Raw genomic sequence first — 26,151 nt, forward strand, 5'->3', positions numbered from 1 at the left:
GGCAGATGAAAAGGGAGGCAGAAAAGAAAAGGTACAATACCAAAACCAGTTAAAGGGACCACAAGATCAATATGCATTATATATAGAAAAACAGTTGAGAGCTTAATACTCTGACCTGTGCCTTGGCTGGAAGCAGCAAAGAAAGAGGAAATCATGTGACTGTCAGGGCTTTATATATGGATGTGATGCCTGTTACTGATTGGTTTAAAGTTTTCTGATTGACTTGTGCTGCTGGAGGCATAAAGTAAAGAAAGTTATGCAAAATACGAAGCCTCCTGTCATGTGATAAAATTAAATGCAACTGGATGTGTGGATGCATCTCCCATTGTGCATCTAAATATAAAGTTGATCTTTCCATCTCATCAGGTTCAGGATGTGGTGGACAAAGAACTTAGGCAACCTTTTGAAGTGTTGTTTGGAGGCAATGAATACATTGCCAGAGCTGGATGGACTCCTGATGGAAAGTAGTGAGTATTGTTCAGAACTGAATAATGTTTGTTTTTGTTACAAAGCGCTTCATATTGAATAGGACACGAGGGAAGAAATGGGGAATGTGGCAGTGAAATGCACTGGCTTTCCGCATGTATTAATCCACATAATGGTTGGGTTTAAACACCTTGCAAATGCATCTAAAATCCTTTATTTACAGTTTAGGTTTTAGCACAATGCTGCTTTCCCCTAAGGGTATTTTTTAACAAATTGTTTTATTTTATGTTATTTTATTCATTTGGTTCCTGGGGAAGTCCCATGTGGGACCTTTTTTCTTATTTTCATTTATTTTATTTAATAAACGTTCTGTAGAAGCAGAAGGATATCGTTGGCAAGCCCCCCAAATTATCTTAGGGGAGGCACCCATAGGCGATTCTAATATCATCTATGCTGTGAGTGTATTTCCAGCTGTGCAGTTTCATTTTGCTTTTACTATATTACATGTTACATTATGTTCTGATTATGTTTTTTTCTGTAGATCAGTCAGCTGTATTCCCTTTTTTTTTCTGATAGAGTGCAAATAACACCTTAAATGTCACTGTGTATCTGCAGCCCACAGAGCTTTATCTATCCAGGGATTCTCTTTAATAGCCTGTGAATCGCATTAACAGGTTCTGAGGACATAGAAACCCATCTAAGATTCCTTCTCTTTTTATAATCTAATAACTTTTTTTTTAATCTTTACTGGAATTTTAGAACTATGCTTTCCTTGAGTTTGTATTCAGAATGATCATTCACGATACCACATATTTCTTTATGGCATCAAATCAATCTACATTAAAATGTGCTGAATGTGTCCAGCTAAAAAATTGAAAAAGACCTGTTGCTGGCTGGCTACGTATGTAAAGAAAAGCTATTCAATACATCTGCTGCTCTTCCTGTAAAGTAGCAGAGGCTACAACACTAAACAAACAGTCTTTCTAGGATTCACATACAGGTACTCTTCTATTTTTTTTAAAAATTGTTTTGGAGAGTATAACTACTATATACCGCTATAAATTCATTGTGCATCTGATACTAAAGCAGTGATATCTGAAGAGACCAGGAAGTTGATAAGCTCTTCTTTAACTGGAACAGGAGCTCTGTTACCATTACCAATACACTTTTCTTCATTCATAAGAGAGAAAATTAATTGAATGTGATTGGTAGGTGACAGTTGCATTCCATTCATGTTGAGTGCTTCTCATGCCTATATTCCTCAAATGAAAAAGAAGACTGTTGTTTGTATGCATGCATGTCTTATGTACATTCACACTATAATACCCAGAGCAGCAATGTTCTTCCCAAAACATGCATTTCATATAATGTAAAAGTTGTGCATGGTAAAATGCATGGTTCTCTATTGGGATATCCTATGGCAGTTCATGCATTGTAATATCAACTTTGCCTTTGCAGTGCCTGGGCCATCCTGCTTGATCGCCTTCAGACTCGTCTACAGATTGTTCTCATCCCACCAGCATTATTCATCAATTGCTACACAACTTCTCCGGATCACCCACTCCTGTTTGACTCCTTGCCAGATAATGGGACTCCACTCATAATATATGAGGAGACAACAGATATCTGGATTAACGTAAGAATGTTTAAGCTATATTTCTGTATGCTATATTTGGATTTAAAGTCTGTTGCAGCAAATATCCTATTACTGAACAAAAGCTCACACATACCCAAATGGAAATCACAGAATATATATGTAGCTATCACTGCACTTTAACCCCTTAATGACCAAACTTCTGGAATAAAAGGGAATTATGACATGTCACACATGTCATGTGTCCTTAAGGGGTTAAGTAACAGCATAGGCCAACTAAAAATTGGATTTTCTCAAAAAACTGTTTATTGAAGGGTTTTTATCACTTTTACAGTGTAACACTTATCTGTCAGAAAGTCAATGTTTTAGAAAGTAGCATACAATATAGTTATTTCACACACCAAAACTGGCTTAGGTCAAGCAGTGAGATTTCAATTGGGTGAATGTGATACTATGCATTTACTTTTCATTGTTACTTATCAAGCTTACTCAAGTGTAGAAAGTAAGATTAGCATTGCTTGGTTACCAGAAGTAAATAAAAAAAAAAAGTTTTAATGTCTGTATAGTGCCTGTGCAACTCGGTCAGAATTTTGTGATTTTTGTTTTTCTAACATAGAATTTACAGTGTACGTGATTGATTAGTGACCTTGGGGATTGTTGATTATTAACTGTAGACTACAGAAATAGTGAGGTCCTGCTGTATGCATGTATGTTTGTAAACCATGTAGGAATTCTTCCCAAAGGTTATTTCCCTATTTCTACCATGATTTGAAATGTATGTACTTGGAGTAGTAAATAAATGCTTGTTCATTAGAAGTGATACATGAAACATTAAAAAAAAAGTGCTATGTAAACATGGCAATCATTTATTTATTTATTTGTTTGTTGAAGTTCCTGACAGCCTGTCTTCATTAACAATTGGGGCACTTGGGTCTAAATAACTATTTAGAAACAGTGTGGTAAAAATTAGTGACTGGCTGTATTTGGGAGGCTTTTCTTGGATCCATTGGTGATCAAATTTAATATTCCCTGCTAATCACTTAAGAAGAGCACACGTTTTAAGAAAAGCAAATATGCAAAAAACCCTGAGAAAGTACAAGGTTTTATTTAATTTTGGATTGAAAGGGAAACTAGAACACCTACAGCTTAATGTAGTTGTTCTGGTGAGTATAATCATTCCCTGTAGTCATTTCTATGCAAACACTGCCTTTCAGAGAAAAGCCAGTGTTTACATTACAGCCTAGGGACACCTCCAGTGGCCACTCCTCAGATGGCCACTGGAGGTGCTTCCTGGGGCAGCAGCACTGCTGTACAGCGTCTCCCCGCTCTGCATGGAGACGCTTAATTTTCCTCATAGAGATGCATTAATTCAATGCATCTCTATGAGGAGGTGCTGATTGGCCAAGCTTGAATTTGATCCTGTCCACTTCTAATGCTGATTTAAGCCAATTCAATGCTTTCCCTATGGAAAAGCATTGGATTGGCTAAAAAGCGTAAATTCTGATATCACCAAGGAGTCGGATTGGGGGTTAAGGAGGGCAAGACACTAAATGGTGGTTTTAACACTATATGGCCAGGAATACGTGTTTGTGTTCCTGACCATATAGTGTTCCTTTAACTGTATCCAACATATGGTTTTAGTAGGCTAGAATGGGGAACTTTGTATACACATACATATAAGCACAGGCAGATTTAGGTTTAATATTTGTTTTTAAGATAGTGATGGGCTGTAAGAAATGTTCATAAATGGCATATTAGAAATTAGCTGAAAGTTTATTTCTGTTTTGTTGTGTTTTTTTTTTTTTTAATAAGCCTTCTCTTGAACCTCTGGCCTCACATCAACTCTAAGCCGTGTAGGTTTTAAGCATATAGAATTGTTTATGGGTCATTCACTTGTATAATATTTACATTTATACCATTCTGTTTATGGTAGAAATTCTCATTGGTTTCCAACATACTCCAGGCTTTCAGAAAACTAGCAGTTTATTATTTAGTGCCTTGTGATGTTATGTTTATATATATATATATATATATATATATATATATATATATATATATATATATTTATTTGACATTTAATTAGATTCAAAATCACCAAGCTGCTCCTAATTTTCCCTCTTTCATTCTCACTGTGCAACAGATTCATGATATTCTTCATTTCTTCCCCCAAACTCGGGATGATGAGATCCAATTCCTTTTCGCCTCAGAGTGCAAGACTGGATTCCGCCACCTTTACCGAATCATTAGCATATTGAAAGCCGGTGGTACCGGTAGAGGAGGGGCTGACTCCCTGGGACTCTGTAAGTTACTTGCCATTTGATTCTTACTGGTGATATACAAAGCTGAATGAAGGTTATTGGAATAGGGTTGGGTGTTTTGAATGTGTTTGTGTGTTTTTTTTTTTTGTTTTTTTTTCATAAACTAGAATATCCCATATCAAGCTTGAGGAAGGAAATATTTAAACCCACAATGGAATAACATTGGAAATTGATTCTATTCAAACAATACTCCGTGACTAGTTACGCTGAACTATAAGAATACATTGTAGCATGATATCATTGGTGTTGCAGTGCCCATCCATCTCTAATTGTACAGACGCACAGCTGCAGCGTTTGTGATTAGAGTTCTTATTTTCTAAATTGTATTTATGCGAAAATAATACAATTTTAAATCAAAATAGCAAACTATGGAAGATTTTTAAAGCTCTAAGTTTATGTAAATTTATGGAATCTAATTTTAAACTGAACGATATTGCCATGCTGATCAGAATTGCAGCTTCCCTACTGCCATGCGAGCTATCAATCAGCAGCCATTTACATTGCTTGAAAATACAAGTTTAGACCACCCAGGTGCAGTATACAAAGTAAATAAAACAATTACTTCCTTTTTGTTAGGTGAAGGTATAGCAAAGGATTCCTCTCAATCCTCAATACAACTTTAGAAAAAATAGGATATACCTAAACCTATAAAACAAAAGAAAATGCGCTCATAGGGGATTAACGTCAAAACATAAATTGCCCCTTGTTACTATGTTTCACTCACAAGATTGAAGTGCTTTTCAGGCACATCAGATAAGTAAATCTTCACGACTTTCTAACAGTTGGAATGATGAGTGTATCATGAAAAAGATAAAAAATTGCATAGTATAGCACTGTATTTAAATATAAACTGGCTTTTAATGTTTGCACTTACAATATAAAAGGTATAAAAAGGCCCATCAGTACAAATCTGTTTGTCCCATCGCTGTGGAGTATAGTAACCCTCAAGGAAATATCCAGCAGGAGAAAAACAGGTATATAGTAAAATAAAATACAGTGACAAATAAACAGCTCACTCTACGCGTTTCGTCTGTCTTCCAGACTTCCTCAGGAGTGATGAGATGCTTCAAGTTTTCTGTGGACACCATCTTCTTTTTATTACAGGGCTTCCCGCCGGTTTTTGGTCCAATTTCCTCTATCAGCTGATTCCGATTTATGCGAAAATAATACAATTTTAAATCAAAATAGCAAACTATGGAAGATTTTTAAAGCTCTAAGTTTATGTAAATTTATGGAATCTAATTTTAAACTGAACGATATTGCCATGCTGATCAAAATTGCAGCTTCCCTACTGCCATGCGAGCTATCAATCAGCAGCCATTTACATTGCTTGCTGTGGCCATCTGCTCAACACTTCTCTAGCTGCCTGCTATTTTGAGACTTAAGTGACTGTATATAAACATAACAATTAGAAAAGTCGAAAATATGGAGTGTGTTCTAAAAATCATCGTTTTAAGGTAACCACAGTGCCAAATGCAGTCTGGATTCTGTAATAACTTTTTAAATATGAATTTATTATTAGCACTTATATAGCACCAACATATTACAACAAGTCATTGACATACTAAATAATAATGACAGACAAGAACGTAGAAATCACAGTTTAAATGCTATTACAATCTATCAGAATTACTTATCCTTTCTTTTTTTTTAATAAAGGATAGCCACTCATTCATTTTGAAATCAAAATGAATTATATATAATAAGTATACAGTGGTACCTCGGTTTATGAATACAATGCGTTCTCCAGGACGTTTTTCGTAAACTGAAACGTGGTTTATCATAGGAATGCATTGAAAACCAATTAATCCATTTTGGAGGTCAGAAAAAAGTCAAAATGAGTTGGCATGGAAACCAACCAACAATGCAGAACACACAATAAAAGGCATGCAAACGACAAAGCTCAGCTCCCTACCTTTCCACAGCTTGAGAAATGCACCAAAAAATCCCAAAACCGCTGCAAAACAAATCCAGAATGGCTCTAAAACTCGATGCAAAAGCCTCTCCAACACCTCCACACTCGACGACACGTGCTACCCACAGACTCCAGCATGCACGGGGGCGATGCTATAAACCTCCCATGCCCTGAACTAACTCACAAAACTAAACAAACTTTTATTGAAGTCATTCAACTTGCCTTTTTGTCTCTAATTTGAAAACAATTACTGGAAAAGGGAAATTGGAATAATTTACTCAATTATTTATTATACATAATTTACTCAAAATGGCACACTTGTTGGGTTCAGGCAGCAAAGGTAAGATGATTTGTTTTTGAGTTTCACACGTTGATTATTTTTGCCAAAACCACATTCATTAATAGTCTAATAGAACGCAAAAAAATATCACCAGTAGAAACAGGAGAGTTCACTTTTAAAAGAACATTGAAAATGTATTCAAGCTATAGACCCAAAATTATTCTGTGTCTAGGTGACTTCCGATGCCCAATAAAACAGGAAATGGCTGTTACCAGCGGAGAATGGGAAGTCCTGGGGCGACATGGATCCACTGTAAGTTTAATGCTGCCATCCTTTTCCCCTGTTCTCATCAGTTAGGGCTCTGAAGCCTTTTTAATGTGATATTTAATGTATGTATCATGCTTGAAATCTGCAGCAATTGTATAGGTTACAGATTGTATTTACCTGTATATGCTTCCTGGATTGGGACTGTAAATGCAAACTTTTATCAATTTTGAGTGCATGACTGTACATATACGCATAGTGGATATGCACAAATGCATGCTGCTGCTCATGTGTGTTTATGTGCACAGAATAGATCATGTGTCAAATTCTGTATGGTGTGTATTAAAAAAGGAATTCACAATATAAAGAGAGTGAGCATTGCATGGTCCATTACTATTAATGCAGGACATGTATGCCCTGGGCCGCCTAAGATTGATGGCTCTCACACTGTAGATCCTACCTATATTCATTAAAGGGATATTACAGCAGCCACGTAACAACTTCATGTCAATTAAGTCTTTATGGGGGTTAAAATCTCTCAGCAACTTTTTAAAAGTACTATTACTTGCAATGGGTGGCAAATGATAGACTGAGTGTTAGCTGATGTTCACAACCTATCACCATTGCCCAAATCAATCCTTAGAGCTGGTGGAGGAGACAGAAGGCAATGTGGATGGGTGCCTGGTGTTAAAACACTCGAAAACTGTTTAAGATTGTAAGAGAACAAAGGAACCATGGACTCCATCCTCCATTGGGATGATGTTTTTACAGGGGGAGGGTCAGAAAGTCCCTTTAAAAACTTTCATGCAGTATCTGTTAACATGGAAATGCAGTTTCATTCAGGCCACTTGCTGTACCACTCTAAATATGAAACTGAGATCTGTATTACATATCCATTAATTCCATTATGCAAGACTACCACTGGAAACCATAACTGAAAGAGTTCTGTTACTTCCTGGTTTCTGCAGAATATGTTACCCCAAGTGAGAGAGCGTTAGAGACAATATATATGGTTTTATTTATTTATTTTATGAAGTACATTTTTTTAATACATTATTTCCGTAATTGCTTATAGAAAGGTTTAGGAATCCAATTCCAAACTGGAGTGTCCTTATCCGTATACTGACAGGCTTTTATGGTGCAGTGTCGCATTTTATTTATTTTTTTATTTTCCTTTCATATCTTAAGGCGATTAGATTCTGTAAATATTTCTGTTTATTACAACTTTCTGTTGATCCTTCAGATTCGTGTTGACGAAGTAAACAAATTGGTGTATTTTGAGGGCACAAAGGACACACCTTTAGAACACCACCTGTATGTTGCAAACTACGAGACGCCAGGAGAGGTTACCAGACTCACAGACCTGGGTTACTCCCACTCTTGCTGCGTCAGCAAGGTAAACATGAAGGGTGCACTTTTCTCTAACATTTCAATGAACTTTATATGATCGTGTATTAACCTTCAGGAAAATCGTTTAAGTATGCAGTGTAAAAAGAAGGCTAAAATCCGATTTTACACAACTTCAGCACTTTAGGGTTACAGTGGGATAGATAATTACTGCAATAATTTCTGTAACAAATTATACTGGGCTTTCATGTTACTGGTGGGTAATGTCAACATGAACCATAATTTAAAAGACTGATTTCACCCTTAGTAAGGAGTAATATTATTTTTCTACAGAATGATAGCTGGTGTAAAAATAAAAAAAACAAAAACACAAAAACAAACTAAACTAGTATTCACAAACATAATTAAAGGATTAGTCCAACTGGCCATGTTTTCTCAAGTGCCGTCACTTTTCGTCCACCCACACTGCCAGATATGCACAGAATTACCATAAGATATTCCACAATTCTTGTTACGGTCTTTATCATGATGCTCATAGAGGTGAAGATACAACTCTAGCGTCAAAGGGCTTTAACTCCCTATGTTCACAGAGTTCTGATTCCCCAATTGCACCAATGATTTGTTTATGGAAGTAATGTTTTTAGTGGATTAAAGTATGGTCCACAGAAAGTCCTGCTTTTATAAAGTTTTAAGTGTGCTCTATTCTTCAGAAGCTGCACTTCGGAATACATCTAAGTACCTACCACTTTTGATTCCCTTGTCCTCATTTGCTTAATAGCTACATTAGCCTTGAATTATATTAGGTCTAGCATACTATAGTCACACAAGGTTGTGTTTTATTGGGTGTAAGTGAGAGAAGTGCTGAATATACCTTGAATAAAAACATTTTTATTTTATATTGACTTTCTATTCTATTTCATGCTTAGTGGCCTCTTACCTGCTTTTCTTTTTTTTAATTCCCTTTATTCAACTTTGTACCTCCAATTTAGACAAGTAATACTCATTCACAAAGGTGTAATATTATTGTAGTTCTCAAGCACTCTTCAGCACAGAACGTACGATTTTCTCGGTATGCATAATAGCAATAAAATAGAGCATATTCTCGTGTTCCTACTTTTGCAGCATTGCGACATGTTCATTAGCAGATACAGCAGCCAGACCCTCCCGCACTCTGTTCATCTATTCCGTCTGACAGGCACTGGATCTGATGCGTTCCAGAGGGACAAGGAATTCTGGGCCACACTTTTAGAGTCACCAGGTGATAATGGAATGTTATTAATGAATGGTATGATGCTATTTATGAAAGCTTACGGATGAGATTGTTTAAAAATAACACCCTAGCCCTTTTTTGTTGTATTTGATATATTTATATAATATGTATATGGAGTGTTGGAAACTCATACACTGTTTGTCAGTATTAATCTGTCTAATGCTACTCCCTTAGGAACACTACCTGGATACATTGCCCCAGAGATATTCTCCTTCCCTAGTCGGACAGGTTTTACTTTGTACGGGATGATGTATCGACCTCATCAGTTGCAACCAGGCAAAAAATATCCAACAGTTCTTTTCATATATGGGGGACCTCAGGTAAGATCACTATAACAAACCATAACAAACATTTATATGAAAGGGTAGTGCACTAAAAATTATTAAAATAGCTTAAAGGACCACTATAGGCACCCAGACCACGTCAGCTCAATGAAGTGGTCTGGGTGCCAGGTCCATCTAGGGTTAACCCTGCCTGCTGTAAGCATAGCATATGTTTACACTAGGGTTAATCCAGCCTCTAGTGGCTGTCTCATTGACAGCCGCTAGAAGTGCTTCCGCGCTTCTCACTGTGATTTTCACAGTGAGAAGACGCCAGTGTCCATAGGAAAGCATTGAGAATGCTTTCCTATGGGCTGACTGAATGCGCGCGTGGCTCTTGCCGCGCATGCGCATTCAGCCGATGACGTCGGAAGTAGGAGGAAAGTTTCCAGCGCTGAGGGAGCCCAGCGCTGGAGAAAGGTAAGAATAACCTCTTAACCCCTCTTGAGCCCGGCGGGAGGGGGGGCCATGAGGGTAGGGGGGACCTATTAATACTATAGTGCCAGGAAAATGAGTTTGTTTTCCTGGCACTATAGTGGTCCTTTAACCCCTTAAGGACACATGACGTGTGTGACATGTCATGATTCCCTTTTATTCCAGAAGTTTGGTCCTTAAGGGGTTAAAGGATGACCACACATTGTGCTATCACTATATAGCCATTGGATAAATGTGTATACATACCTCCCAAGTGTTCCTATTTAGGAAGGACAGTCTCTATTTTGGACCCAAATCCCTTTGTCATTTTTTTTCTTTCTTAATGTCCCTCGTTCGTATGAACTCAATATTATTGGTGTGTGAGTGTGTAACAGAGAGAGTGTGTAATACTTTCCCGGCGTTAGGGAGTGCTGTGCAATCCTACAAAATGAGGACTTTAACACCATTAGAGCGGCATAGAATGATCTGGCCCTCCCTTCACCTCAAATACTTACCCTCCATGTTGATCGAAATCCGTGGCCTGTCTGACAATCCAGGCAGTCCCCCTGCAGCCAATCCGAGTCATGGGACTGCTTGAGGAGCTGGTCAACCCCAGGACCTGACATGACCCACAATGTCTAGCAGCACAAATCAACCAGCTACTAGCAACAGGCTCCCACCATGACTTGCTAATACAATGAAGAGCAATACTAGCTGTTGCTAGATCCTTGCAACCAAGAGGTGGAGCTGTACGGGCTCCACAGTCAAATCCACCTACTTGATTTCAAGCATTAGCAAGTCAGGAGAGGGTGTAGGAGTGAGGTACCGTGTTTTGGGCCAGGTGTGGATCGTCCCGCTAGTCTCCTGGTGTCTCCTCCTGGGGATTATCGGTTCCTCCCGCCATGGTCAAGTGCACAGTCCGAAATGCCTCTGTACCTACCCGTGCCAGCCAGGGTCTCCATGTGTCTAAGTATGTCTGCGTTCGGTCTTGGGCTGAATACCAGTTTTCCTCTGTGACTCGTAACTCCTCCATTCTAGTAAACCACAGGGAGAGCGTTGGGGTTTTTTCCAGTACAAAGGTATTAGGTGTTTTGCGACATTAAGAATTCGGATGGTCAGGGAGCGTTTGTAACGTGATGTGGGGGTTGTCGTGTGGTGTAGGAGGTACGGGGCGGGCTGGAAGGGTGGGACATTGTCCGTGAACAGGGCCACTATGGCAGCTATTTTCTCCCAGAACGGTACTATGAGTGGGCATTACCACCATATGTGGAGAAAGGATCCTGCCCCTCTCTTGCACCTCCAGCAGAGGCAGTCCGTGTCTAAGTGCATTCTCTGTAAGCGTTCTGGAGTCAGGTACCATTGTGTGAGGACCTTGTAGGCCGTTTCCTGGGTTTTGCTAGCGATTGCGCAATGATGCACTAGGTCGCAGATCTTGTGCCACTGGGTCTCGGTAAGTGTTTCCCCTACGGCAGTCTCCCATTTGGACATGAAGGGGAGTGGGGGGTGTCCCTGTTGTCGATGTAGCATAGAGTAGAGGTAGGAAATGCTATGGGGTATGGGCTCCGGGTCCTGGCACAACTGTTCGAATGGCGTAAGGTCCCTATATACGTCGGGGTGTTGTGGTATAGCGGTGATGTAGTTCTTAATTTGGGTGTATCTAAATGTCGTCATGAAGGGGTGGGTGGGCGTGCCCGTGAGCGTCTGTAGGGACACGATTTTCCCATTGGCAGTCATGTCTCGGAGTCTGGGTATGTTTTGAGGGAAGACGCAGCGGAGGTTCCCCGGTCTTACCCCCGGTTCAAAGTCCGGATTGTACACCAGAGGTAGTAGTGGGGATGGGAAGGAGGAGAGGCGTCCTCCAGAGATCTTATTGAAGTGTCCATCTTATGCTCCCAGTGATGGTGATTGCCGTCACAATCACTGAGGCACTAATCCTAGCAGCACAGGAACAGGCACCAGATCAATAGAAGCAGGGATCTACCAAACCAGACAGGACCCAAGGAGCAGACTGTGTAGAGGCCTCTTAGACAATCCAGCACATAGTAGCTGGGTGCAAGATGTTAGCAGGAACAGCATACACTGAGAGGCACAGCCAAGTTGCTGGGATTTTGTACTGAAATATCTGTGCAGAATATGGGCTGGATCTGCCTATCTAGTAGGATAGGATGTGCTGTAGTACTCGCAAAAAGATTGCAGAACACAACGAGGGTGGTTGAGCAGTAAAATGTATAAGGACTACGATATCATGAAAGTGCATTTTTTGTGTGTGAAAAATGCAGAAAACAAATATGAACACTAACTTTGATTACAAAAAAAAAAAAAGAATGGACAATATCCCATTTTGAATACCCTTTGTGTTTACTTTTGGTAGGTAAATGTCATATCTGGGCTGCCATGTGTTGAAATTTCAATGTTTAAAAGCTGAAATGGGCAAGCCCTATATTTGACCCTGTAATTTTCAAAAACATAATTAAACCTGTACGTGGGAAGCATTGTTGTTCTCGTGGGACATCACAGCATACAAATATGTGTATTTTATGGGAGTAAAAGCATGGAGAAATGCATGTTTAAATAGTAATCTCCTTCTTGCAGGTCCAGCTAGTAAACAATCGATTCAAGGGAGTGAAGTATTTCCGCCTCAATACTCTAGCTTCACTGGGGTATGTTGTAGTTGTCATTGACAACCGGGGCTCTTGTCATCGTGGACTGAAGTTTGAAGGTGCCTTCAAATATAAGATGGTAAGGAACAAGGCTACATGTATAGGATTACTGAAAGCGAGCCGAGCCATCCCTTTAATAAAATGTATGTCACTTACAAGATATGATGATCTTTTTACTTCCTTTCTGGAGAGTAACCAAGAGGAATGATCCATTCTAGAGTTGAATATTTAGGTAATGCAGAAAATACAAAAAATGCAAACCTTAAATGTTCACCTTTGGTTTTCCTCAATTTGGTGGAAGTTCCCAGGGTCTACAGAAACAAAAGAGTTTTCTCAGCCATGCCCCATCCTCGGATAGAGTGCAGATGATTATCACATATATCTTTGTGTGAATTTTAACACGTGAGATTTTTGAACATCCGAATAGTTAACTTTAATTAACCCCTTAAGGACACATGACATGTGTGACATGTCAAGATTCCCTTTTATTCCAGAAGTTTGGTCCTTAAGGGGTTAAGCCATTGGTAGTGCTTTTTTTTTTTATTTTATTTTATTTTTTTAAATCTACCATAGTTTTTATCTATTTTTCATTTACATTCTCTACTGGAGGTTGACATGTATCTGCAACAGTTCTTCACATTTTTCAAGCCAAACTGAATGAGGAGAAAGGGGTCAGTGAGCTTCATGCCCCTGTAACCTGTACAAAGGGCATACGTTATTTTGATGTTTGAAATATCTCTATTTTGTACCCAGTAGGACAAATTAAACTCACGTGTTTTTTGGGTTAAGTGCACATTTTCATTGCTTGGTAAAATGACTATCCTTCGATGCCAGAGGACACAGACACACATGCTACACCTTACCACATCTGCTTTTATTCAGCCACTCTGCTTTTGTATTGCTAGACATCTGCCTGGTAATTTGTGGTAACATCTATTTAAATGCTATAGAATAACTTATTTATTTTGGGACACCTGCAGAAAGGGACACACTTTTCTTTCTATCCTCTTTGTGCATTGTTTTGATTTACATGGTTGACAGACTTGGCCTTCTCTATTTACATTTAGGGTCAAGTGGAAATAGATGACCAAGTGGAAGGGCTGCAGTATCTGGCTGCTAAATACCGGTTCATTGACCTGGATAGAGTGGGGGTCCATGGATGGTCTTATGGAGGTTATCTGTCCCTTATGGCCCTTATTCAGAGACCTGATATATTTAAGGTAAGTACTCCTTGGGCATGTGCCTTAGAAACTTGTAGCATTTGAGAATACCATGGCAATAATGTCCATCCCTTGCATCCTAATTTTACATCATAATTAATGAATTACATTCTATTCTTCACTAATCTTAACATGCTTTCCTACCTGATTGAGTAGTTGCGAAAATTAAGCAGCTCCTGCTTACCTTTTTTTTTTTAGGAGTTTATATTTGATAAACTCGTTGAGGCTGCAACTGTCAATACACTATCTTAGCATTTCTGTTCCCCTCTGCTAGGCATGTGCCACTGTGTGTCATAACCTTGACCTGGATCAGTAATCTCATGATTGGGTCAAGCCCCAGGTAAATATAAAGGTCAACGAGTTGTCTGTTTTCCTCATAGTGGTTACTGGGGGATGAATTTGAATCTTTGTAATAGTTAATTTTGGATGCAGTTTAATTAGTTACTCTTTCCTCTTGGTTATAAATGTATCTTCCTCTCCCGTACTTTTAGTTTTTCTTGTGAAACTTTCCTTAAGTACAATATCTGTTGTCAATCTCTTGAAATTCCCACATTTTCAATGCCCCCTTTTCTTCTGATATAGGTGGCCATTGCAGGAGCTCCTGTGACTCTCTGGATCTTCTATGATACAGGATATACTGAGCGGTACATGGGTCACCCAGACCAAAATGAGCATGGCTACTACCTTGGATCTGTGGCCATGCAGGCTGAAAAGTTCCCATCTGAGTAAGTGTCAGAATACTCTTTGTTGTTGTTTTTTATCATAATAGCAAATTGTAATCTTCTGTTCACTACATTAAATACATAGCTTCGCATACAGTTCTGCCCTGTTGTTCTCCATATCTTGAATAATAACAATGAATAAACGTGTAGCATCACTAAGAAAAAGTGATTTGTACTCCAGTATGGGCTTATAAAACTTTTTTTGTTTCAGGGCTCAAAATTTTCACTCACCGCTAGCCGTGGGGAGTAATTTTAAAGACCCAGCTAGTAACATAGGACTTAAAAATGTTTAAGCCCTGCTTGGTTTATTAATTACTTAACACACTATACACTTTTGGACGTTCCAGTTGTAACACCTACTATCTGTTTCACAGGCCTAACCGCTTGCTCCTCTTACATGGCTTCTTAGATGAGAATGTGCACTTTGCTCACACAAGCATTCTGCTCAGCTTCCTTGTACGCAGTGGGAAACCATACGACCTGCAGGTGAGATCTCAAAAGTACCTTCAAAGAACTAGCCCAACTTACAAAGTGCTTGTCACTATGTATGTTTAGTATATATCTCATATTAGGTGTTTGTAGAATTGGGGGAAAAAAAGAAAACTGGTCGTAGGGAGGTCCCTTTCCCATAGGGTGTTTGAATGTTTGATTCCAGACTTTGTGAAAACAAACTTGTATTTGATACATATCTAGATTGCATGTCAAAATATACAGTCAAAAACTCCCAGATTTCCTATAATTTATTCACCCATCATACATTGCAACCCTGTGTCTTACCTAAGAAGTAATTTTGGGATTGGTAGAAAAAACCTGACAGAACTGAATTGGTCTGTGGGATGTTTTTGTTTTTTTGTTGTTTTTTTTTTTTCCGGTAACATATTCGAATTGGCCAAAAATCAACCATAGTTGGGTAAAATAATGAAAATGTGTTCCACGCCTGCTCATCATTTTTATTTTATTAAAAAAAGTTATGTGCTGTGTGCTTTCTATCATTCAGATATATCCTCAAGAACGTCACAGTATCCGGGTACCTGAATCAGGAGAACATTATGAACTACATCTCCTCTACTACTTGCAGGAAAATTTGGGTTCCCAAATAGCAGTAACCAAATCTTTATGAGATGGTTAGGGTATATGGGTCTTGCAGCCCTACAGCTGCCAGCAGAGTTGGACACCTGCTGGCCTTGCGTACCTAGCCTGTTTCGAGGTAGGCTATCAGAGAAGAGGGAATCATAGGACTTAATCCATACTGTGCTCATAGATATTCCAACAGTGTTTCTTTGGACATTCAAGGGATAATCTGTGCTCATGACAGCACTAAATCAGATTTCCATCTAGCGGGAGAGTAACTTTCCACCTCACCCTCCCCATACATCTTTAAATAGGTGCCATTGTGTGGTCACTGATCTCCTTTGATCAATTATGAAACCATGAGGGTGGCTTTTTTGCTTTTTTTTTTTTTTTTTTTGTGGCATGCTTCAGAACATGCATAAAGAAAATCACAGCCACACAAATAACAACACACTCAATACATATGAAAAGAGACTTGTACATACCACCTGAAAAAGACACAAACCCGATATTTGCTCGCTTTGTTCTGATGGCCTAGACTTACTGTCACTGGGCAGAAGTTGTAATTTTTAATTTTATTTTTTTCCTTTTGTCATGTTTTTATTTATTTGTGGATCATGCTGTTCAACCAGGTGCACATTTTGGAGTGCCTTCCAGATTCATCTCTCTGGCCCCTTCCTGTTTACTTCTGCTGACTGTTTTGGCAAATTGAGTACCAATGCATGGGTTTTTGAACCACGTAAATCTGTTACCGTTGCTGTTGGTTATCATTCACCATTGTCCATCAGGTGCTTTGCTTTCTGAATGAGCAATGCGTTAAATCAAAACAAGTTTCAAGAAGAGAGGTGAGCATGTTGGTTTCTTATTAATGGCTGCCAGACACCCTCTGCAATTCTGCAGAGAAAAGGCTACACTCAAGCTTGAGCTCCTACTCCCTAGGCTTTTTCACCTCCTTTATGCCGCACTTTTTCTTTAAATTCCTGATAGTGCCAGGGTTCCACCCTAGAGGTGGCTTACATAAGTCAACCTTTTTCAAAGCACTTTATAATGGAAAGGTGCTATCTTAACTGCTACTTGAAGATTTTATTAGATTGTTTGCAATTTAGATTTTCATAAACCCACCCTGTCTGCAGTAAACCTTTACTTGCAGTCTGGGTTTGCAGTGATCGACGACCAAGTGCTGCAGGAAATGGGATTTCTCAGACCATAAATCCTCCTGGAATTGTATCTCAGGCTTGTATTTGCAGGGTGCATCCTCTGTTACATTTCTTTGTGCAATGAGAAATCGGAATTTTAATGCTGACCGTGTTCCAAGAAATGATAGATCATGGCATCTATTTTGAACACACAAACCTTTCCCCAGGAAAAAGCACCACTCAGAGTTAGGATCTGCAAGGGAGCCTGTAACATGTTGGGATTCATGGTTAGTCTGCCTGGCATCTGTTTCAACAGCAATCTACCCCTCTAGAAATAAGGAATCGAAGTCAATGAATCCAAACTCCCTGCAGCTGCTCTTCCAGGTGCATTAATTTTCATACATGAAGGCTAGGCTAATATGAATTTCTTGGCACAGAAGAAAAACACATTGACTCGAAAGGCCTGGTAACTTCCCGTGTGTTAATTATCATGAACATAGACATCCTCCTCTACAGGATTGTATGTCTGCTGCTGAATTTTTACATTTGGCTATGCCTGTTGATTACATGCCATCGTACACAGGACCTCTGAGAAGAGGAAATTACAACTCCGTTCCTAGAAGGTGCTGAATTTGACTGAATCCTGCTCAAGTTAATGATAAAGAGGAAAATGCATTCAAATTCACATTTTAGGAATCAAAATAGTGACCTATAATGACTTTAAATTATTTAACTTTATAGTCAATATATTTTGGCAACACCCATACTTGTAGGCATATATATATATATATATATATATATATATATATATATATATGTGTTAATACATGCATTATCTTTTTCCTGCCTTATAAGTTGTTTTGTTGCTAAGAATTTTTCTTTGTGTGTTTTTTTTTTTTTTTTTTTATGTGCAACAAATGCATAGATATTATTGATTTTGCCAGCCACCTAGAACAAAACACAGGCACCCCCCTTCAGCTATCCTGTACATTTTTTCCAGTCTAAAGTGTTTTTAAAGGAAATGTAGTAATATGAATTTTTATTTTAAAAAGAAACTGTAGTTATATGAAATCTTATTTTAATTGTCCATCCTAAACTATTAATCTTCATCATCATGTCACTGGTATAGTTCCGTTGCTCCGTTCACACAGAAAACATAAAGGTGCCATACACTGTGCTGTTTAAAAGATATGCTATGATCTTTAAAGAAAGGACAATACACTAATTATGTGTCTTGTCGTTATTTCATTCTACTTTTTAGTACATTAGCTATCTTTATTTAAAATTGAAAAACACCCTTTAAATGGGAAATTATTATGGGGATAGATAATAGCATTTGATGACCACATTCATAATGTTGCAAGAGGTTTTGCTCTTACAGGAATTATAATTTCATAATTGTTCATTGTGGATACTGGTTTTCCCCTGAGTGACTGGGATGTTTCTCGCAACCAGTCTAGGCTGAACACTAGTCTCCTTGCTTGCATTCCACCTATACAAGTATTGAACCAAAAATTTAAATAGTTTCCCATAGATGATTTGGTTCATTCATGGACATGACTTAGAGCTGTACAATGACTTCCATATGATTGGTGTTTCATCGCATTGTGCAGATCTAATAAGTCCCTGTTTTTATTAACATGGTAATTTAGGGTGGAAAGACTTAAATATGATATTGGATCCAAGAGCCACTACACCATTACAATATAGGGTTGTTAGTGAATGCTTGAGGATTGTTAGTTTAGTTCAGGGGTAGGCAACCTACGGCACTAGTGCCATGCACGGCACTCAAGGTGCCTTTGCACGGCACTCAAGGCTGCTAGAGACAAACAGGCTCTGGCCTATCAGGAGTCCCAGTAAAACTTCCGATATCTGCTAATACGAAGAGGTGGTGAAAGACAATCCTCAATTTATGCACTGCAGCACGTAGAGGAAGTGATCTCAGAGCACTTTATTCCTGCACTTGTGAATGGGAATCCACACAGTAGTAGAGCAGCTCGCAGTTGTTGTTGCAGCTCCTGTCCTTGACCTGTACCTGGCCAGCCTGGTCCCCACTGGAACCCAGGGAAGCCACCCACGCTGCTAGATATACACAGAAATGCAGAAAGACCCTCCCCTCATACAAATAACACGGACAGCCCACACACAAACATTCACACAATCCGCACAAACATACACACAATCCGCACAAACGCAACACCAATAACAATCCACATACATGCACACAACCCCACATGCAGCCTCACACATGCTATACCCCAAACAGCCCCACACATACACACACTACCAAACACACAATGTGACATATCCATCCACACACACAATTCCACAAGCTACCACATACACAGCCCACATTCATATGTATCATACACGATACCACAATCTGCTCATGAACATATACAATATAATAGCTCATATACGCACAAATACAACGATACAAAGCAATTACAGTATAAATAACACAAGCAGAATACAGCAGCATACACACCTCAATTAAAAAAAAATTAGGACCGGCACGCTCTGGGACATCACAATCCTATATCGGCACAGTGCTGCTAAAAGGATGCCTACCCCTGGTTTAGTTAATTAATAGCCTCTGCTGTCCTGGACTTATGTATATCTAGATTCTGAGCATTACAGGAAATATTTTACAGATGATATCCTCTCACAACAAAGTAGGGGTAGTTAATTTATTGAAAACATGACCTGCTCTATGTAATAATAGGTAACTCATGTAATGTGCATACAGTGTACCATACACCCAAAAATTCAGAGACTCAAGTGACAGAGCTGATTTAATTCTTCTTGGAAGGCTTGCTATAAATACAATAACAACTCCAACTGACCAGTAGTGGTTATGGAGCAAAGGTAATGTTGGGTGTCAAGTGTCTGATGTGTGTACAAACTACAGATCTTATGGCAACTAAATCTTAGCCACTTGCTACTAAAGCGGAAATTAACTTCTCTGTTAGCTGTCCAACTTTAGTAAATCATGAGCACAGATGATGGTTTTGTTCTTAGCACAAATGTTTCAGTGGGGTTGATGTCAGGGATCTATATAGGTAAGTCATATTGCTTTACCCAATCTCAAGAAAGTATTGCCATGTTACCACACTTTGTGTGACCTGAGACAGGGTGATGGTGGAACCAGAAAAGGCATTTGTACTACAATTTGTGCAAAAGATGTGATGAAAAGTTTGGGTATAATATTGTATGCTGCAGCGTAAAGGAAGTCTCTGACATTTCCATTTTATTTTAGGGGATGTGGCTAAAAAAGGTAAAATCCTCTAAATAAAAGGAGTGTCTGCATATTTTATATCATGCAAGGTGTATATTCTGCCAGTTTGGGGGACGCATTGCAATCTCACATCACACTTGTAATCACTGATTACAACATTGTCAGAGTAAGATGTCTCAACAGCTTAATAAACTCTTCTAGAACATAACATTGTTTTAGTGAAAAAAATTAAGCCGTTAAAGCAGTTCTAACACTTTGGGCTTGGGGGTCTTTGCACATTTTGCAAAGATCCTCGATGGTGACATCCCTGCTTGTGAGGCGTGGGGAATGCAAACATGCTTATCTGAAGTGTTCCCGTGTGGACACCACCATCTTTCTTCATCCTCCCGGAATGGGAGTCACTGCTGTACAGTACATAAGTCTGTGTGGAATTCTATGAGACCACAGAGACTCCATCAACCAACTTTTGCGATGCTATAGCTGTGGGGATTGATAAAATGTGATGGTAGAAGCTCCACTTGTTTTCAAGTTCTGTTGACTTCAGACTTGTACATTAGATAAAGTACTTCATACTTTGTTTCATATCTTTTACTTATGTTAAAATTTCAAAAAAATTCCAATGCAGTTGACCAACGTAAAACTAAAATAGAAAACATTTACTAGACCTCAATATAAATATATATAGAGAGAGAATATGAGAATCTGAAATCACAGTGCAAACTTTACAAATTGAGATTGCTACTTGTGCGGTGAAAATCCCACAAAATAAAGTCAGTACTTTATTTAGCGCCACTGCATAACCAGGTCTCAACATTTCCTCTCACCACTTGTCATTGACTAGTAAAAATGTAGCCCTGGTGAGTGTGCCATGGACCAGCCAGACTTGTAGTGACTAGTAACTTTTCAAGCCTGGCTAGTGGCGTAAGAGCTGGAATTTTAAGCCCTGGCAGTACAAAATATGGGTGTAATCCATATAGTGGAATAAGCATACAGCAATATTATACTGTTCACAAATAAGAGAAAACATACTGAAAGACAATCAAAATAACTTGGAGAAGTGAATATTCGCAATGCATTCACGAAACCCCTCTGGGGAATTCAGGCTCGCAGATACTGATTTGGACCATAAAGCCAGCAAAAGTAGCAATCCAAAAGAAGCACCACTATTGACCACAAAAAAAGGGTCAGATTTGGCATCAGTGAAAGAGAACATATACTTGTAGCTCCATCCTGTGTGTTTCAAAAGGCCTGATGTACCTAAGTTGCAAGAAAATATACATGTATATAATTCCCAGGAATATGCCTTCCGTAACACTATCCTATCTTAGTTATTCTTCTTGTATTTCACATTGCTTTTTCAAATCTGCATTTCTGGCAGTTCCTCCTCTCCACTACCTCTTTCAGCTGGAAACACAATGCTCTTGTTAGGAGTACCCTTCTGCTTCTACTTTATACTACCTCTCTTGTAATGTAATACTTTTCTTTGGATTCCAGTACCACCCATACACACGTGTCAACAATTTCTTTCTATATCAATAGTTTAAATTATTTCATTAATTATTGTGGATTCATGCTGGCATCTACTGCAGATTCGAAATGTCAAATGAAGCCGCGTGCATGTATGCTAACCAAGTATGTCTATGCTTTGTATCATGTAAAGTTGAGGCCTGGTGCGCAGTCGTGTATAGAGCATCTAGTAATTTTATTTGCTTGCACAGAAGGTACGGAATCATTGCCTTTGTGTGAATAAAATGTCATTGTGAGTTGCCTAGTGTGTGCTCTCATGCTGGTCTCATTAAAACGGAATAAGGTGTTAAAGTGCATATGCACGTGTTTCAACATATGCATTCCATGCTTACGAATGCTCTCTCCCAATGAAAGTAATAGAAGGGATCAGTTGGTAGATACTTTGAATGCCTGAGTCATATAATTGGTAATGTATCCATACCTTCCATGGGTCACTGCAGTATGGAAGGGTTCATACCACTGCCAATAAAACAAAAAGCACAAATACTGCTTAGTAGATGTACCCCCAAAAACATGCACATATTAAAATATTTGTTTTTGTTCTTTAATGGTATATCTAAAAATAGCTTCAGTTCTCTTGTCTGCTGCCTTTGCAAGTCCTGGTTTTCTAACCCCGCCCAGACTTTCTGTGGTTGTCCAATCACAGACTTCCTATACAGTTTCATGAGAAGTCTTTGCAAGGCAGGTGCTCTGAGCAGGGCCGCCATCAGAGGGTGACAACCATGATGGCGAATATCGCGATCTATGTGTGCAGCCGCGGGCCCTCGGCTCCCTGTTACCACAGAGGGGTCCCAGCACACTGCTTCTCTTCTAATAACACTTGCGAGACCCGGTTACCATGGCAATGCTCCGTGGGTCTCGCAAGAGTTATTAGAAGAGAGGAGAAGCTGTGTGCCGCCTGGGCCCCCTCTGCGGTAACAGGGAGCCAGGGGCCCCCCCACTGGACCACCAGGGATGGAATCTCCCCCCTCCCTGGACACAGGTAAGCAGGGAGGGGGGAGAAACATTTAATTTAAAATAAAATTTATGGGAAAATGCCCCTTCCCCACCCCCCCAAAATTGCACATTTACACAACACACACACACACACTGCATACACTAACACACACACACAGAATACACTAACACAACACGCATACTGCATATACTAACACACACACTGCATACACTAACATAACACACACACTGAATACACTAACACACACACTCTGCATACACTAATACAACACACACACTCTGCATCCGCTACACACTAACACCCACTCTGCATTCACTACACATTTACACACACTCTGCATTCATTGCACTGACACACACACACACACACACTACATTCATTACATTGACACACACTCTGCATTCACTATACTGACACACACTCTACATTCACAACACTAACATACACTCTGCATTAACTGTACACACAGCATCCACTACACAAACATCCTGTATTCACAGTACACACACTACATCCACCGCACATTGAAACACTATGCATTCAGGCCTTGTGCTTTGTCAGGGCCCCCGGCTCTGAGCAATTGCTGTCTCTTGAATTTAGCTCCACTGAGCTATCCAAACTAGGAAATAGCAGGACCTGTTGTCTGCTTGACAGCCAGGGATGGTGTAACCAGCTTAATTTTTAAATGTGTCCATTTCTATTGAAAGCAACAATGTGTATGAAATGAAAAAGACACACTCTTCTCACATAAAGTGCTTCACCAAGCTAAAGTGTTTTAGGGGTCTGTTGTGTCACTTTACGTTTTCCTAGCCCCTTTTTTAAAGTCACAAACGTTGGTATTTCTATTTGGTAATGCATCTTCTTCCCTACAAAACAAATATAGAGAAATTGACTGTTTATTTCCAGTGCTGTACATGTGGTGTATAGACCTGTAATGGAAGTAGTCGAGCAATAGTCAAAATGGTTTTTTTCTTTAGCCATTTAGAAAAGAGTAAAATGTACATGGTAAGTGCTGTAACGTTTCCCAGCTGCTTTCCCTTTTCACTTGCTGGGGCCTTCTGAAGACTTGTTTGTCATCTTTTATTGGAGTCTGTGTTGCCATAGTAACAGGAACTGGCATTCAAGAGTCTGGCGAGACCATACTGCTAATCAGGACAGCTGCAGGCTGGCCACTCCAAGGCCTAAACAGATGGGAACCTCTAGCACTACAGGAACAGAAGGTTGTCCTCAAAACAGAAATTGTTACTCGATGACACAAAATCCCAAGGAGGCAATGAGTGTGAACCTCTGCAGTGCTTTACACAATGAGTAGCAAGCTGTGTGCTCATCTGAGGAGGGTGCTATGCATTTCGGTGGCAACAAGATTTGCCAAGTGAAAGATAATAGTTTGAGCAGGCGTCATCTTACAGAGCAGTTTCGCATTGCTTATTATACATTTTTGTACAAGTCTGCTATGGAATTGAGGAGGTCTTGGTGTTGCATACACTGTACATTATGAGACCCCTACACCCTTCTGTTTATTAAAGGGGAACCATTACTTAACAATTCTTATATATGACTACTCTAGAAATTACACCACTTGATAAAACAGTGAAAACCGATAACTGACAATCTTTTTTCATGTGATGCTCTATTTTTTTCATTAGGTTACAATTTAGCAATTGCAACAAAAACAGACTGGCAAAAGCTTAGAGAAACTCAGTAGCTTGCCTTTCGGTTATTCCCATTGAGGTCTCAAAAATGTTTTTGCTCACTTGTGCCATTACAAAGAGAACCTGTACTATTTGCATATCAGCCTTATTCCACCCATAAGGGCAGTCCATAACCAAATTGCCAGCAAGTTCTCTCTGCACGATAGATACAGAAACTCCGGATGGTCATTTCGACCTTCGTTGGGCCTCAGCAAGGTGTAGCTGTTACCTGGCTAGGCACTGGGTCCACATCTGGATTACCCTTTTAATGTGTGGAGAGCCTTAGCAAAATTAGAAATTCACATCACAATCCACTTAATTTATGGCACAGTGGTGAGGCTGGTTCCGCCACACCAATAAATATAGAGATGAAAATGGCAGTTACGTGAATAGTAATTCCGCCAAACCTAAAATGTTGGAATCTGCATTACAAAATTTCTAGGCTCAGTTCATCTATTTTTTTTTGTGTTTGTATCTTTTTATTATCACAAGGTTGGGGAATCCTTGTAAGATTTTCTGCAGCCCCTTTTAGAGTAAATAGTGAGCACTTAATTTCGCATTTATCTCTTACAAAATTTCTAGCACCAGGATACATACTACTGGATGGGCTAATGTTGCTACATTACATGGGACAAGACAAATGTGTACTAGTGCATCTGTAGACCCCGCACATGTGGTCTGTTATTTTTAAAGGGGCACTCCAAACACCACAGTGACTTAAACTCAATGAGATGGTTTGAGTTTGATGCATGGATGCTGTCTTTTTCTGGCAATGTAAAACATTGACCTTTATGAGAAATATCAATGTTTACACTTTGATTCAAAAACACCTCTAGTGGCGGTCAGACTTACAGCTATCTGATGCGTTTCCTTATTGAAAATCTTTAATTCCCAAGGGCCCTTACATTTGGTATCATCACACTTTTCTGCAAGAAGCATGGGACTGGTGGATCTGCAGTAGATCTCCTATGCTTTGTTGTTGTTTTTAAAATTTTATTTATTGAAACGGAGTTTCCTGAATCTAAATTAGTGCATGAAAAAAAATCTAACTTTGAAATTAATATATTTAGTATTACGTTAGTGTACCTTTAAAAACACATTTCAAATATGCATTTACTAGCTCTATGACTATACAGTATAGCTTAAATGTTATTCTCTATACATGGCACCAATCCATTTGTAAAGGAAGTACACTTAAATATAAGAGTTGTTTCCTTTAGTTGATAACCCCCTCCTCCCCCCAAAAATAGGGAATTTCCAGAAGTTCAACTCCCTAGTTAAAGGAGAATCGTGTTTTGAAGCAGAAAAAAAAAATCAGCAAATATTGAATCCTGTCCATCTGTAATTCCACATTAACTAAGAAGAATTACACCATAATATTAAAGTCATTTGTTATTAGGGGAACTTATTAAATAAGGTTGGCATTGAGGGTGAAACATCTGTTAAAATCTGTCGATATTAGGGGTGGGTTCGAGGCTACAGACTATTTAAAAGGTAACAGGTTACAGAATGAATATTCTAACGTGCACCGTGTGATTTAAATGCTGCATACATTGCAATTGTGTAACCCTTTAACTGCAGCTCTGGGACCCAGAGAGTTAATGAGAGCTATTTTGGGAGGACAGGTTCAGCAGTGAGTGATCTGCCATCTATGCCATCCTCAGTACCCTCTCCCTAGTTACCCCCAGCCATCTGTAATTATGTGAGTATGCCCCTCCTCCCCAGCCTTGGCTGGGAATCTCACATCGCTCTGGTGTTAGATTTGGCACATGGTCTTGTT

At 39.2% G+C, this 26,151-nt stretch overlaps 1 protein-coding gene and 1 long non-coding RNA gene across 2 annotated transcripts in view; both read left to right on the forward strand.

The window, feature by feature from the left end:
* DPP8 (dipeptidyl peptidase 8) overlaps positions 1 to 17,746 on the forward strand; it is a 37,095-nt gene extending 19,349 nt beyond the window's left edge. The window contains exons 9-20 of the mRNA XM_063448777.1: positions 367 to 467; positions 1,885 to 2,062; positions 4,161 to 4,320; positions 6,766 to 6,845; positions 8,041 to 8,193; positions 9,267 to 9,402; positions 9,589 to 9,734; positions 12,741 to 12,887; positions 13,876 to 14,028; positions 14,611 to 14,753; positions 15,125 to 15,236; positions 15,748 to 17,746. Coding sequence (XP_063304847.1) covers positions 367 to 467; positions 1,885 to 2,062; positions 4,161 to 4,320; positions 6,766 to 6,845; positions 8,041 to 8,193; positions 9,267 to 9,402; positions 9,589 to 9,734; positions 12,741 to 12,887; positions 13,876 to 14,028; positions 14,611 to 14,753; positions 15,125 to 15,236; positions 15,748 to 15,870 — 1,632 coding nt within the window. The 3' untranslated portion in view covers positions 15,871 to 17,746. The remainder of the gene's footprint in view (positions 1 to 366; positions 468 to 1,884; positions 2,063 to 4,160; positions 4,321 to 6,765; positions 6,846 to 8,040; positions 8,194 to 9,266; positions 9,403 to 9,588; positions 9,735 to 12,740; positions 12,888 to 13,875; positions 14,029 to 14,610; positions 14,754 to 15,124; positions 15,237 to 15,747) is intronic.
* Positions 17,747 to 17,754: 8 nt separating this feature from the next.
* Positions 17,755 to 19,827, forward strand: LOC134603116 (uncharacterized). The gene is made up of 2 exons (XR_010090453.1): positions 17,755 to 18,701; positions 19,540 to 19,827. It is a non-coding gene; the product is annotated as an uncharacterized LOC134603116 (long non-coding RNA).
* Positions 19,828 to 26,151: the final 6,324 nt, after the last annotated feature.

The sequence above is a fragment of the Pelobates fuscus genome, chromosome 3 (assembly GCF_036172605.1).
Source record: "Pelobates fuscus isolate aPelFus1 chromosome 3, aPelFus1.pri, whole genome shotgun sequence".
NCBI lineage: Eukaryota > Metazoa > Chordata > Amphibia > Anura > Pelobatidae > Pelobates > Pelobates fuscus.